Source organism: Labrus bergylta, chromosome 6 (genome assembly GCF_963930695.1).
Source record: "Labrus bergylta chromosome 6, fLabBer1.1, whole genome shotgun sequence".
NCBI lineage: Eukaryota > Metazoa > Chordata > Actinopteri > Labriformes > Labridae > Labrus > Labrus bergylta.
This window is the reverse complement of record NC_089200.1, coordinates 6,677,105-6,691,370: the sequence shown is the minus strand read 5'-3', so window position 1 is coordinate 6,691,370 and position 14,266 is coordinate 6,677,105. Positions and strand designations below refer to the sequence as shown.

Genomic DNA, 14,266 nt, shown 5'->3' with positions numbered 1-14,266 from the left:
GCTTCTCCTGTCAGTTGTTTCTACTGTTGCTTTTAATGATCTTTAAAAGTAGATTTTCTGTCTCAGGTATTTTTCTGGGGATTAAATCTTAATATAGAAACAAGATGGATCTTAAGAAGATGTCTTGTATGTGTTGTGTGTTATTGCTCAGAGCATTTCAACATGTTGACTGCTGTTTCCAGTGTTTATGCTCTTGTTTCAGAATGATTCCTGCACCAGGAATTTCCCTAAAACCCTTCAACATTTAATCTGATTTAAGGTCAATGCTTTTAACTTTTACTGTAATGAGTCACTCTACAAGGTCCATCGCTGTGCAATACATGAATACCATCAACCTAACATTTAATCAATTTGTGGCTGGTCATATACCAACCCTTATTTCTAGAGCCTGACCGGTTTTGATATCGGCCGACATTTGCATACCAGGTGAGTATCGTTATCTGCAAATTTCATGGCAGATATGCGTCGATATTAGCAGATTTATTTACCAGTCAAACAGCATTTCATTTGAATATCGTTAAATAACACTTACTGTTCTCTTTCTGGCTGTCACCAGCAGAGTTTTCTATATGGATTACAACAAGCATCATCACTCTGCAGAGTGTCAAGCGTTGACGCACGTACATGAGCAGTTACTTCAGATTCAGATTCTTTATTGTCACATGAGGGGAAATGTGGTTTGCTGCAGGAGCACACGGAAGATAAGAAACACAAGGAACGCATCACGGCAAAATCTCAATAAATTAAAAAAATCAGACAACACAACAAAAATATAAAACATTGCAATTAAATCAGTCAAGAGCTCAAACTAAAATGTGAATTTCCGAACAAGTTATTAAAGTGCAAAGTGGAGGTGTGCAGATGTGCAGTTAAAGTCCGAGAAGAGCAACGTAAGGGTTAATTGTCATTTAATATATTAATTGCACTTTCCAGTAAAGTGACCATCTTGTCTACATTATGTATCTTTTCCACATGTGTTGGATAACTGCATTTCAGGGATCAACACAATGAATGTGTATTTCTATCTATCACTACAGATCGAAAATAGAGATGAGAAAGATAAGATTTTTCTATCCTTAATATATGATATCAGTGTCGACCCCCCCCCCCAAAAAAAAAACCTGTATCGGTCGAGTCCTATACCTTCTTACCCTCTGACTTTCTGAATTGTTGTTCTGACTAAAGGGGATGTTCAGGTGAGTTCTCAAGGTCCTCACTTGTTACTCTTTCTTCTAACACCACATGGATGTAGTGTTCCTGAAAAACACAGAAAATTCAATGTTGATCACATTTACACAAAAGCAAAAAAAAATGCTCTAAACGATTATCGTTGGAATCCAGGTTTCCCTACATTTCCCAACATTCCCTCGTCCATTCTTTACATTTCCGTGGCCGTTGGAGCACATAATGGTTTTCAGAGCACTGAAAATGAAGAAAGTTTTCCACTTTGAAACAGCTTGGTGATCAGAGGAATTCCTGGCCTATCTGTCATTGTGGGTTGACATGAAATAGTGGTAAATATGCCTCTGATAAAATTCCAGCCTCCAGGTATGTGCCCGGCCTTGTCTGAAATGTGTACCTGTTCCCGCGCAGCAGCAGCAGCAGACTGATTTTATCAGCCATATTTATGAACAAATAACTCTTCTCTCTCTCTCTTTCTCCCCCGCGCTGACTGTTAGAGCGACGACCAGCGAGGTCATATCCATCACTGTTTCAAAATGACTCATCTTGCCGTCAGTCTTGTATAAGATTTCACAGAAAATAGATGTTTTGCAATTTGTGTTTCTTAGGAAAGTTAAATACCTGCAAAGCTTTTTTTTTTTCTGTGGTTTAGATTGTTTATCTCTTTGATAAATCGACATCATTCAGCGACTGCAGCCTCGTTGTATCACTGAGATTATGTTACCAGAGGGGGGACAACATTTGCCACCCTTATCTTCATTCATTTAAAGAGAATATTTCATGTTACACCTCAACGAAAATGTGTAAAGGTCTAAAGTATTTTGACTTACTAACCCCAATTACAAGAGGGCTTCAATTACTTAGTACCGTTTCCCGCCATGAAGTGTCAGTCACACTCACCGTTTATCACTGTGACACATTTACTGGAAGGTCACAACCTCCTCATGGCCATTGAGCATTCAGGGAGCTTTACTGAGCTGGCTGCCTACAGCTGCTACTATCTGACTTATGACATTTTCTCACAGTCAGCACAATGTGGCAGCCTGCATGTAAATGTAGTTGTGGCTGTTGTTTGATGCTGCAGGGCATGAAAAGCCAATACAAGGAGCATGCTTTCTACACTTTGTACTTTTCTTAGTCGTTAAAAGGGAAGAAAGGTCGGCTGGCATGCTCTGTACAAACATACATCATCATTATTATTATTATGATACCCATGCTAACCTGCTGCTGATTAGCAAGTCTGGGTTTAGTATCTTAGATTGGCCTGTTAGCATGCTACTATTTGCTAACTAGCCATAAACATTACGTTAAAGCTGCAGTTCATTGGATTGACACTACTTTACAGGTATTTGAAACAACCCATTGTCAAGTTTTGCTGCAATGATGCATTTTATGTTAGCCAACCCGGGATGTTAGCATTAGCATGGTTACTGCCACCAAAATTAATCAATCACTCAATCTTTATTTGTTAAGTGCCAATTCATAACAAATGTTATGTTATCTTGAAATGTTATCTCAAGACACTTTACAAAGGAGCAGGTAAAAGACCTTCCTCGTTGTTGTATTATCTACAAAGACCCGACAGTTAAAACGGCATGAAAAAACTTCCTTTAACAGCCATCTGCCGATGATGTCTTTCTTATTGATGTTAGATAACATAACTAATAAATAAACAACTGTCCTGATTACAGACAAAGTTCATTGTGTGGAAAGGCAGTCTAAAGTGAAAGTCCGAGTCTGATGTGGAATGAAAAGACTTTATTAACGGGGATGTGAACAAGAAATCAGAATCAGAATCGTTTTTTTATTGCCAAGTATATTTACAAAGAATTTGTATTGGTGCAAAAACAGTTAACAAAGGAAATAAAGCAAAATAGCAATAACTTAAATAAAATATAATGTACATTTTTTTGGTCAAAAATAAACAAAGAAATAGACAACACTTGATTTTTGAAGTGAAAATACAATAGCCTGACTGACGCGCTGATGTTTTTTGTCTTCCACAACAAGGACCTCTTTAGTCTCAGGAAGCCACTTGATAACATTCATAAGACATCTGAAAACATCAGAATTCATGAGTGGTGAAATTCACAGCATTTCATACCTGGGAACAAACTGTCATCAAATCGTTTTAACGTGTTATTAATAAACCTTAAAATCTTTATATGCGATTTTTCACACTAATAGAAGTCAAGTATATCCTCTGAAAATAACTCTGAGTCATGACTGTCTACAATGGGTGTAACACCCGAGTCCCACTGTCTGTGATGTTTTCAGAGTTTTCAGAGTCCTATCTTCAGTTTGTTTACATCGCCGGGACGGCCGGCTGACTCCTCCCCTCGTGTATAAAAGTTGTTTAATTGAGAGACTAGAGAAAAGAAGAATAACATACTGTACTCACTGCTTAACTGTGTTTCTAGATCACGCTCATTTCAGGTAAATTTACATGCAGTGTGAAGATACGAGCATAATAAAGATCGCTAGCATTAGCATGCTAACACAACAATGCAGCGCAAGTTGTTTTGGTTTCATGCTGGTGCTCAAGGGCGACATCTGCTGGATCAAAAAATCGCATATATAAAGCCTTTAAAGGAAAATAATGAAGAAGAAAAAACATTTCCATTGAGAAGAGTGAAAATAGTGCGTCCAGTGTTTGTCCACCTACAGTATTTAACCTCTATAGAGAAGAAGTTACGCAACAGAAAAGCCTTTGATTCATCATTTAGGAACCCTGAATGTCTCTTCAAAATGTCATGGCAAAGTCCAAATTTAAGTATGTCAATCTGTTTCTTTGCAAACTCTCTCACATTAAAGGATGCTGATATCTCGTCAACACACTCTGTGATTTGTTGACTTCTCTAACTTCTTCTGTCATCCTGATGCTTTTTCAAGGAGAATAGTTTTTTGTGCTGAAGGCGTTTTAACAGATGTTATGTAGAAAAGAAAACCAAAACCTTACACAGTCAGTCTTTAACTTTACATAAGAAGACTAATAAACACATTTCTACCTTCCCATGTATGGTATCATGTTTGAATCGATGTAGTAAAATAAGTAGGGATGAAAATGACTTTGTGACGCAGAAGAGACCAGGGTCAATAAACCACAGATTCTTCTCTCTCCGTCTCAGATTGAGCGCGGAGTCAAATTTTCCAAATGATGTCGAGACTGTAACCTAATATTGTAATTTACTGTAACATTGTGGTACTGGTGGCTTCTGAATGCAGCAGGATATTTCCAAACGCTCCTCCTGACTTTTGCTTCAACAACATTCCTCTGTCCGTGTTTTCCGACCAAGAAAATCCATACAAACTTTTATCCGAGATCAGAGTCGAGACCAATTAGAGTCGGATAGAAAGACAAGTTGGTGATTATATAGCTGAGAGAGAGGATTCAAACTGAACATTAAAGAGTCCATTTCTCAAGTACATCTAAAAGAAATCACACTGATATCATTATAAAGCACATTTCAAAACAGAAACAGCTGACCAAAAAACATACACAAAAGAGCAGGACGGTATCATAATCACACGATGGGTTTTTAAAACATCTCGCTCGTGTTCTTTAAACAGTTTCCAAACATATATTGAAAATAAAATGGCATAAATAGTCTTTAAAATGTATGTTTTATTTCCAACATTTTCCCCTTGGTCGAGCTCTAACTCTTTTTTAATAAAACATTAGCTGTGTCCTGTTAATGTTCTGATTCATTGCTCATAAATCAACTCTGAAAAGTAGATTTTAGTCTGCAGGTATTTCCTCTCTGATATCTCCTCTCTTACTTCCTGAATGATGGATAACTTGTCATATCTGTTAGTCTGCCTACAGCGATGGAAACTTTAGGGAGCTGTTATATAACCTGCTTTCATTCAGGAGCTTCGACCACAAAAATGCCAGCAAGACAAAAAAAAAAACATCACCTTATTTAAAACATGGACCTTGAAGGTTGGCTCCTTTTTTTCAGTACAGAATTTCTTCTTGTTGGAAACGTGTTTAATCCAGTTTAGTAACACTCTTCCGATTCAGATATTGAGCCCATTTTTCAACTTGCAAGTGAGATAACTGCAACTTCAAGACGTGTGAATATAACAGTGTTAAATGAGCATTGCCAGCCTGATTGCATGATTAATGCAGCAGAGAGACGGGCCGTTCTTTTAGAGATGATAGAAAACAGTAGCAGGAGCCAAGTAGTCTGACCTCCTGTCGTGATAAACATGTCAGGCTCTGTCTGTCATTAATGATATTTAACAGACTCTGAGGCTGCGTGTGTCTGAAAAGGAGGAGGAGTCCAGCCGGTGGCGGCCGGCTAACCTGACTCCACGGTCACTAATGGGGGAAGATGTTATCTTTGTGTACTCTGTTATCTCCACCCCTAGTCCTGTGGGTTTTAGTGATCAGACTTAAGTGGGTGCAGTGAGCTGTGTATGTGTGCTCAAACGGAACAGATCCTCATGATTTGTTGTGTGAGGGTTACAAGAGTTACTGTGTCTGAATGATTTCCCGACTTCTTAAAGACAATTCAGGTTTATCCGGGCCGAGGCAGCGAGTCCAGTGATAGTTGGATTAAACCACCGACCTTTTGAAAAAGCAAAACGGTAAATGGAGCTTGTAAAGCGCTTTTCTAGTCTTCTGACTACTCAAAGCGCTTTTACACCGCAGGTCAGACCTACACATTCACACACTGGGCACTTAACTTTGGGTTAAGTGTCTTGCCCTAGGACACATCAGACATGTAGCAGCAGGAGCTGGGGATCGAACCCCCCTGCCTTCAGGTTAAGAGACGAGCGACTCTACCGACTGAGCCACAGCGTTCATTACTCTAAACTTTATTACTTCAGCACTTGGAAAACATGGAATGTCTGAGGAGTCGTTATCACTTCTCCTCTCCTTGATTGATACCATCAAGAGCAATATAAGTAAGTCGCTAAGAGAAATGATATGACAGATTAATCCGTAATTATAGTTAAAACTATTGGCCCAATCCCATTATATTTGTATTATCCTCATACAGACTGATTAGACTCATTAACCCTTAGCTCAGCGAGATTTTTCCTCTATCTATTTACGGCCTGATTCAAAGAGCCTTTGAGACTGTAGCGTTAGTGAGATATGCAGAAAGTGACTGCAGAATGGAGTCTGAAAATCCCACAGAAACCAAGAATGAATGAAATATCATTTTCCTGACTTAGACCGCTCATTTGAGCTTCCATGAGTCACTGTTTCTGCTTCGAAGGAACACTTTATTCCAGATGCTACAGCTAAGGCGGCCTTTTTTGGCATTTGTTGCTTTCATTTCACAGATGTTTAGCCAACACGAGCACACAGAGTATTTAGGTTAACGTCCCTCCTTTCTCAGTCAGGTTTATACCTAATGAGATAAGAGCTTATCTGAGCTCTGAACATGAGGAAATGATGTTTGTTCACACTCCTTTTATTGAACTTTGATATCATGTGCAGGTTGTGTGTTTGTTTCCTATTAATCATCTCGTGCTAATGCAACTTGGACGAGCTTTATATGTTCCTTATTCCCGTCTGAATGTCTTCTCCAACCTGAAAAATCATCTCTGTGTTTATCATTGCATACTTTTTCGATTGAAAAAAACCTTATGGCAGCTGCCATCAAGTACAAACATAAGATACAGTATGCATACAATTGGACATAATCCTCCTTCATAAAAAATTTGAATATTTCTGAAAAATGTTTGCATCTGAGTTACAATAAAGGGCAAAATCCAATGTAAAACTCATGTAATGCAAAAACTAAGTTTTTACTTAATTACTCTTTAGACTCTCACACCTCGAGATCTAAACCTATTTGAGATCAAATATTTCCTCTTAATTGATCAAAAATAGACACAATAAGATTACAAAATATTCAGCAATTTGGACACACACCTGTATGAAAATGTGTCAAATATTTCCCAGAGAACATGCCTAGTTTTGAAAACCAGCAAACGCATTTCTCCACACTATCTGATTAACTTAAAATTTAACTATGCACATGCAAACTCGTTACAAAAAAGCATATTTTTCATGTTATTTTGCCCTATAACGTGTTTGAATTGTATGCAGGGAACAAGGCTGTTGTTCAAATGCAAAAATAATTTCTTGAGATATTTTCATCAGTTACAGAAAGCACAATTCACCTCGTTTGCCCATTTTATGTTTTACCGCTGTCCAGAGGATTGTTAGTCAAAGTAGGTTAAAAAGCATTTTTTCTTTTATTCCAAAATACAATCAGGTATGGGCAAACATATTTTCACTTTTTTAATGACTTTATTTAGAGATAGGACGGTGAAGAGTCAGAAATCAGAGAGTGTGGGGAATGACATATGGGAAAGAATTCAGAGGTTGGATTCAAACCCAGGCAGCTTGGAGGACTACACACATCCATACATGGCTTACATGCACTCACCACAACCCTACCGGCTTCCAGAGACATACTTTTCTTGGCATTTTGCATTTGAGACAGATTTATTAGGATTTTTCCAGAACACTCATTATGGACGTATATCCAAAGAAGTTCCCAATCTATGGAAATGTTCAAATTTGCCAAAAAAGAAACAATAAAGACCTCTAGTTCAAAGCTTTAAGGAGGAATATTTCCGTCTTCACTTACAAATCCAAAACTCTGACAACACACTGACTTGAAATGTGATGAAGTTTAATAAAAGTTCCTTTTTTGTCTGCAGTAGTAAAATAAAAAAAAAGTGAATGGCTATGACAATAATGTAATTCTCTGGTACGTAAAGCTGCAGGCTCTTGGCAACGCGGCTCTGACAGGGATCATCCAGCCTAATTTATACCCTGAGAAAGGCTTGGTGTCCCGGGACATAAATTTAGTTGCGGTGTGCGCTGAGAAAAGGGGAAGGCCCATAAACCAGCCGGGACACAGAGCGAGAGGGAGCCGGAGACACAGAGGGAGAGAACAATGGGCAGCCATCAGGAGGAGAGCCCCAACAGCTGCGGAGCCCTGCTGCATCCCAACAACACACACTCACATGCACACACACACACACACACAAACGTGCACCTCACACACAGACAAACTCTCCTTTTACTTTTCATTCTCTGTCACACATGCGCACACACACACAAGTTTCCTCCTCAAACACTCTCCGGTCGGGCCATCTGAAAGAGGGGGCCAGCTAAGCAGATGTTCTGCCACTGTGTTCACAAAAGGCACAAGTGACTGAGGAGGGGGGGGGGGGGGGAGAAAGAAAAGGGAATAATACTTCCTCATTTTTTTTTCCTGCTGTTGAGTCAGCATGCAGAGCAACTCCGGACAAGTGCTTATTTTACATGAATTTAAAGCTTAGTTAACTCATTACATGTATGTTTTGCTATCTCAGTCAGTCCACTTTGGCTTTGTAGTGTGCAGACACTGACGCAGCATGTGTAAGCATGTGTCTGGAGGAAGGCTTTATCAAGGTGAGAGGAAGCTCAGGTCAAAGTGTACAAACAAGTAACAACCCTAGTAAACTACTATGTAAGAAGTTGTACATTACATACAGATGCCCTATCAGCACAATCTGTAACAATCCCACGTATTTATATTGATTGACTACTGATGTGATTTAGCATTATTCCTAACTTTTTTGCTGGCTTGCTCACATCCTGCATTTTTAGAATGATGTCACGTTTGTTCTTTCCCTGTGGACAAAAACAAAGAGATAAAATAAATGTTTAATAAACTCACAAAGCATATCTCAAAGTCTTTATTTACACAGCTGATACAATATCCCAATAAATAAATCATTGGAAAAATAAAACAACATTTAATCTATTAGTAATCATTTCAAAAGTAAATTTATGAGCCAGCATGTAAAAAAAATATGCTTATTATTGATTGTGAAAGGTGATTATTCACTTATTTACTGTTATTTACATTTTTTTAAACTTTCACCAGGAGTGCTCAACCAAAAAGAGGTGATCATATTCCCTATTCTTCCACAAAATGTCATGTTTTCATTTCTCAAGTCAAGGAAAATGCTTTTTTCTTTTTTTTTAAATACACAAAAAACTATTTCATAATGAAGATCTGAGTTAATTGTGACAGATATTTTTCATTTCCTTCTGACACCTTTCAAAGCAAACAGTAACACAGATAAAGCACTAGTAGCTCAACATTTTACTCAAGTATGTATCACATGGATGAATGTGCTCATTTATGAACTATCACCTACCTTTCTATTGCCATACATACATACTGTATAGCCTTCATCACAGCTTCTAGTGCTCAGATCCTATCACAAGGCAAGATCACATTTTCAGGAATGCCAGACATTTGCAGCATGAAAATTGCCCTAATAGTTGTTATTTTTCAAACAGACAGGTGCTCATGCCCTGCAGTGAACGCGCTGAGCAGTTGCAACACTTCCGTCTGGTACCAAATGTTTGTGTCCTCTCCAGATGCACGTATAGCCTCTTTTCCCCTGACACCCACTCCTCTCCTCTCTCTGTTTTTCTCTTCGGCACACAAAAACACACACACTATGCAGCCTGCAGGTTTTGACCTGTAAATAACTGCCCAGACAGGGTCTAGTCAGTCAGATGTGTAGGCAGAGCGAGGCGTCAGTGCCTACACGGCTCCTGCAGAGCAACAACAGATGCTTATCATGTTTTACTGAGGGTGGTGGTGAAGAGGGAGGGTAAATGTGGGGCCCTGTGTATGAATGGCTCTGACAATAAATGCCCTCAATCATGGGTTGTACCTAAGACAAGAGATGCACACAGATATGCCAGGAGAGTTACAATGAAGTCAGAGAGAGTGTGTGTGTGTGTGTGGATGTGTGTGTTTTTAAAGAGAGGCAGAGGGCGCATGTGCAGCTCTCACACCCACTGCAGCTTTTCACAGCAGATCATCCTCTCGCACATTCCAAGTAGAGGCAACAGCAAACAAATGGCTTCAGGTTCAAGTGAAGTATGTTTCAATCCTTTCTCTGCTTTCTCCGCTGCTCTTAAAACGTCTCGGGCGACGCTGCGAGCGGGAGACAGGGGGTTAGCCTCAAGGTCAAAGACGAGAGGATTACTCAAGATGCACTTCAGATAAAAGTGTCAGTCTGTTAATCAGCTAAGATCCATCATGCGGCCCAGGTCGTACTGTTAGGCTGGTGCTGCTGGTGTGTGTGTGTAATGATGAAGATGAAACTGAAACAAATTCCCCGTGACGCACACGATCCTGTTCATTTGTAAAGGCTACGAGATGATTCAGCGCTGCGAGGTTATCACCATCCTTCTCGCGGTTTCTTGCTGAGACTTACATTTCTCTCCTCTTCTTCTCTGCAGAGGAGTAAAAGCTCATCCCCCCCCCCCCACCCCCCACACGTTGTTTTTTCCTGTTGTTTGCTGAAATGCTTTCACAGCTAACTGGTGAAGGTGGTGATTTGGAGTCCTGGCTCGCTGGCTCACTCTCTCTATACGGAAATTAATTCACATTTCAGGGACGAGTATGGGACTTCAATAGAGACGTTTTTCATCATCAAAATCTTAAATTACACTCTCATCCTGGGAATTGACCCTTTGTTGGGGACCGTTTCTCTCTGGTATCAGTTTCAGAGCGGTGAGCTCAAATGCTGTCACAAACCTAAAGGACTACACCGGGTTGAAAATTGCACAGCAAGTAGCCCAAGAATAGGAGAAATTAATTCATTTGATTTGATCACATCTTCCCTGTTGACCTGCAATTGAAAAGACAACAGATAATTAAAAAAAACAAACATATTTGATAACCCTTAAGCTGTCATTAAAAAAAGATTGCATTAGCATACAACCAAGCTATGCTAACATTGCTCTAGCGTTAGGCTACACTTCAACAATTCAACAACTGCATTGATCAGCGTAAATCAACATATTAGATCACCAATTCAGTATGTTAGAAAAGAGCTAGGCCTAATTAGCCTGGTTGGGCTACTTTAGAAAGTCACTGAAGGACCTGTTTTTGAATATTAAAGGCTTTATATGCAATTTTTTTGATCCAGCAGATGTCGCCCTTGAGCACCAGCATGAAAACAAAACAACTCGCGCTGCATTGTTGTGTTAGCATGCTATTGCTAGCGATCTTCATTATGCTGGTATCTTCACACTGCATGTAAATTTACCTGAAATGAGCGTGATCTAGAAACACAGTTAAGCAGTGAGTACAGTATGTTATTCTTCTTTTCTCTAGTCCCTCAATTAAACAACTTTTATACACGAGGGGAGGAGTCAGCCGGCCGGCCGTCCTGGCGATGTAAACAAAGTGAAGATAGGACTCTGAAAACTCTGAAAACATCACAGACAGTGGGACTCGGGTGTTACACCCATTGTAGACAGTCATGACTCACAGAGTTATTTTCAGAGGATATACTTGATTTATATTACATTTAAGTGTGAAAAATCGCATATAAAGACTTTAAAGACTCAAGAAAACAGGCTACAAGAGCTTACGAACCATTCGGCTTTTAATGGAATAAAACACTTTTTAAAGTCATTGTTTATTAGCCATACAAATGCTGTGTAGCATATAGGCCTATTCAATTTGTATTTCTGTAGTTTTAAAGTTGCTTCCATGCAAGTTTCTCTGAATTATTCATGCACATGGTCGCTGAACTTTGAGCCAAGAACAAAAATTCTAAATATCTGAGCTGCAAACACGAGGAGAAGGTGAGGTGAGGCGCTAGAGAGAGAGAGAGAGAGAGAGAGAGAGGGAGGGAGGGAGGGAGGGAGGGAGGGAGGGAGGCAAAGTGTGTGTGCGTGTTTGTGTGTATGGAGCAGAGAGAGAGAGAGAGAGAGAGAGAGAGAGAGGGAGAGGGAGAGGGGAGGGAGAGAGGTGGTGCAGTCACGCAGAGTGATCCAGGAGTGAGTGAGGCGACAGAGCGGAGGTGACAGCGGAGAATGGAGAGGAGCCCGTCCGCCCGGCGAGCTTTGACCGCGGCGAGCGAGGAGAACCCACTCGGCCTCTTCCTTCTGGAGCCAGCGTGCTGAAAGAAACCAGGGGGGGCAAAGGAAAGGAATGGCTGATCCTCTGCGGAGGACTTTACTAGCGAAACTCCGGGGGAAGAAATCCAAGAAAGGAGCGACTGTCGGCGGTGGATACGGCTCTGCTGCTGCTGCTTCTGCGGCGAATGGGGGCCGAGAAGGTAAAGAAAAAGTTTTGCAAACGCAGCGAGACTCCGACGAGGCTCGCCCGGTAGTTTTGCTCGCAGGGCTGGATTGCACGACAGAGAGAATGAGTACGTACGAGAATTATGTTGACGGGGCGATTGTGCAGACAGGGGGGGTTGTGGTAGTCCGGGAGAGCCGGCCGGAGTCGGAGTCGGAGTCGGGGTCGGCCAGCGCGCGTCCCCAGGAGCGAAGCAGCGGGGGCAGGGTTCGGGTTAATGAGGAGCTCCTGGGGGTCGCACTTCAAAGAGGCGTGCAGTTCGGGGGACATGAGCCCAGGCAGGGACACAGCAGGAGTCACAAGGGGCCAAGAGCCGGTGGCAAAATCACGTTATCGAGCGAGGTGCCGCTTGGGGGACCGCATGTCCAGAGAAAACACTTCATCACGGCGCAGCGGCAGTGCAGTGATTCAATCGGGTTTGGGGACAATTCGAATCACGTTACGCATCGAGCGAGGGTAGAAACGCAAACCTCGGTGAGCAGTAAACCAGCAGAGGGACGCGTTGCTACCGCAGGGACAGAGCCAGGAGACAGGAAGGGGCTCACCGGGCAAATGGCAGGGACTGTAGTGGCTGTCGATGAATGCAACGCAAACTGGACTTGTGACAACGACCAAACTTTGGAGACAAACTCGCCGGTTTGCGCGGCGCCAATCCACCCGAAGTGTGCGTCCAGGAACGCGGAAGAAAGAATGTTAATCAGGGATGTTGAGAGCTATGGGCCTGAGTATTCAGGGGGGAATAGAGGGCCCACTACAGGTAGTGTGCAGAGCCCGACTTTCTTCCCCACAGAGTTAGAAATCTGCGACATTAACGCGGCGTCACTGTGCGCCACAGAGGCCTCCCTTAGATACACTTTGGACAGCGAGGATGACGATTACTATGATAATGAAATCCTGCCTTTTTATGAAACCATCAGAGCAAAAAGTGACAGAGCAGAGGCTACAGAGCCACCAGGTCAGGAGAAAGATGAGAGTAACAGCGCCCGGGAAACAGACAGGCTTAGAAACCAGCTGAAAGAAGCTTATTACCTTCTCATCAACGCCATGAATGACATCAACCTGGATGTCCAGCAGATGAGCGGTGCTTTAACTGAGCAGCTGCAGGCCACCTCCTCTTGTAGCAGCCACTCCAGGGATAGTTTGTGCTCCAGGTTGTCTGCCAAAAACATGGACAGCGACTCCTGGTCCTCAGGAGGAGACCACAGCCCCCAGCAAGTGTCCGACACCGACTCGCTGCTGCTCTGCCTGAGCAGGAACCTCGAGTCGGGCCTCAAACGCAGGCCGAATAGTAAAAGCATGTTGAACCTGTCCTTGTCTAAGAAAAGACCAATGTTAGCTCGCTCTGCTAGTGACAGAGCCATCAGGTATTCAGGTGGGCCCTCGCTTTGTAATGACACCCCAGAAAGTAGAGATGAAACGGAGAAAGAGGAAATAGTTGCAGGAGTGAGCGAGCGGTCAGATCCTCAGGGGCTTTACAGCGCCATCAGCAGCGACGAGCTGCTGCAAGACCCGGGAGGCGATGAAGACCGCGGGGGGCCGCTCAACGAGAGCAGCGGCTCGGTCAACAGCCTCACGGGATCTTCGGACAGCAATCAGGGTCTGGACAGCAAGCAGGAAGTCCGAGCTCAGGGGGCCAACTCTGCCAACAAGGGGCCCGGGGTCACCGTCAACAAGATGCAGGAGTGGATGCACAAGGGCCGGTTGCTGTCCTCGGAGATGAAGCAGCGGATCGAGGGCTCGTCGTCGCCCCGCGGAGGGAGGCAAAGTCAGGATCCCGGGGTTAAACCTGTCAAGGCAAAGTCGCCTACGACCACCAAGAGGCCGAGGCAACAGCAGCAGCACCCAGGTAGGAAAGGCTACACGGAGTCGGGACCTCAACTCCCGTGGATCCTCTAAAAATCAAAAGACCTGTCACCCCTTCTTCCTCCCGTCTTGATTGTTGT

The 14,266-nt window shown here is 42.4% G+C and overlaps 1 protein-coding gene across 2 annotated transcripts in view; it reads left to right on the top strand.

Annotated features, from left to right (window-relative positions):
- Positions 1-11,963: 11,963 nt before the first annotated feature.
- The window catches only part of syde2 (synapse defective 1, Rho GTPase, homolog 2 (C. elegans)), a 52,491-nt gene continuing 50,188 nt past the window's right edge, over positions 11,964-14,266 (top strand). Inside the window, exon 1 of one of the 2 annotated variants that reach the window (XM_020633739.2) lies at positions 11,964-14,169. In XM_020633739.2, coding sequence (XP_020489395.2) covers positions 12,174-14,169 — 1,996 coding nt within the window. In that variant the 5' untranslated portion in view covers positions 11,964-12,173. The remainder of the gene's footprint in view (positions 14,170-14,266) is intronic. The other variant, XM_020633740.2, reaches the window with a different exon arrangement.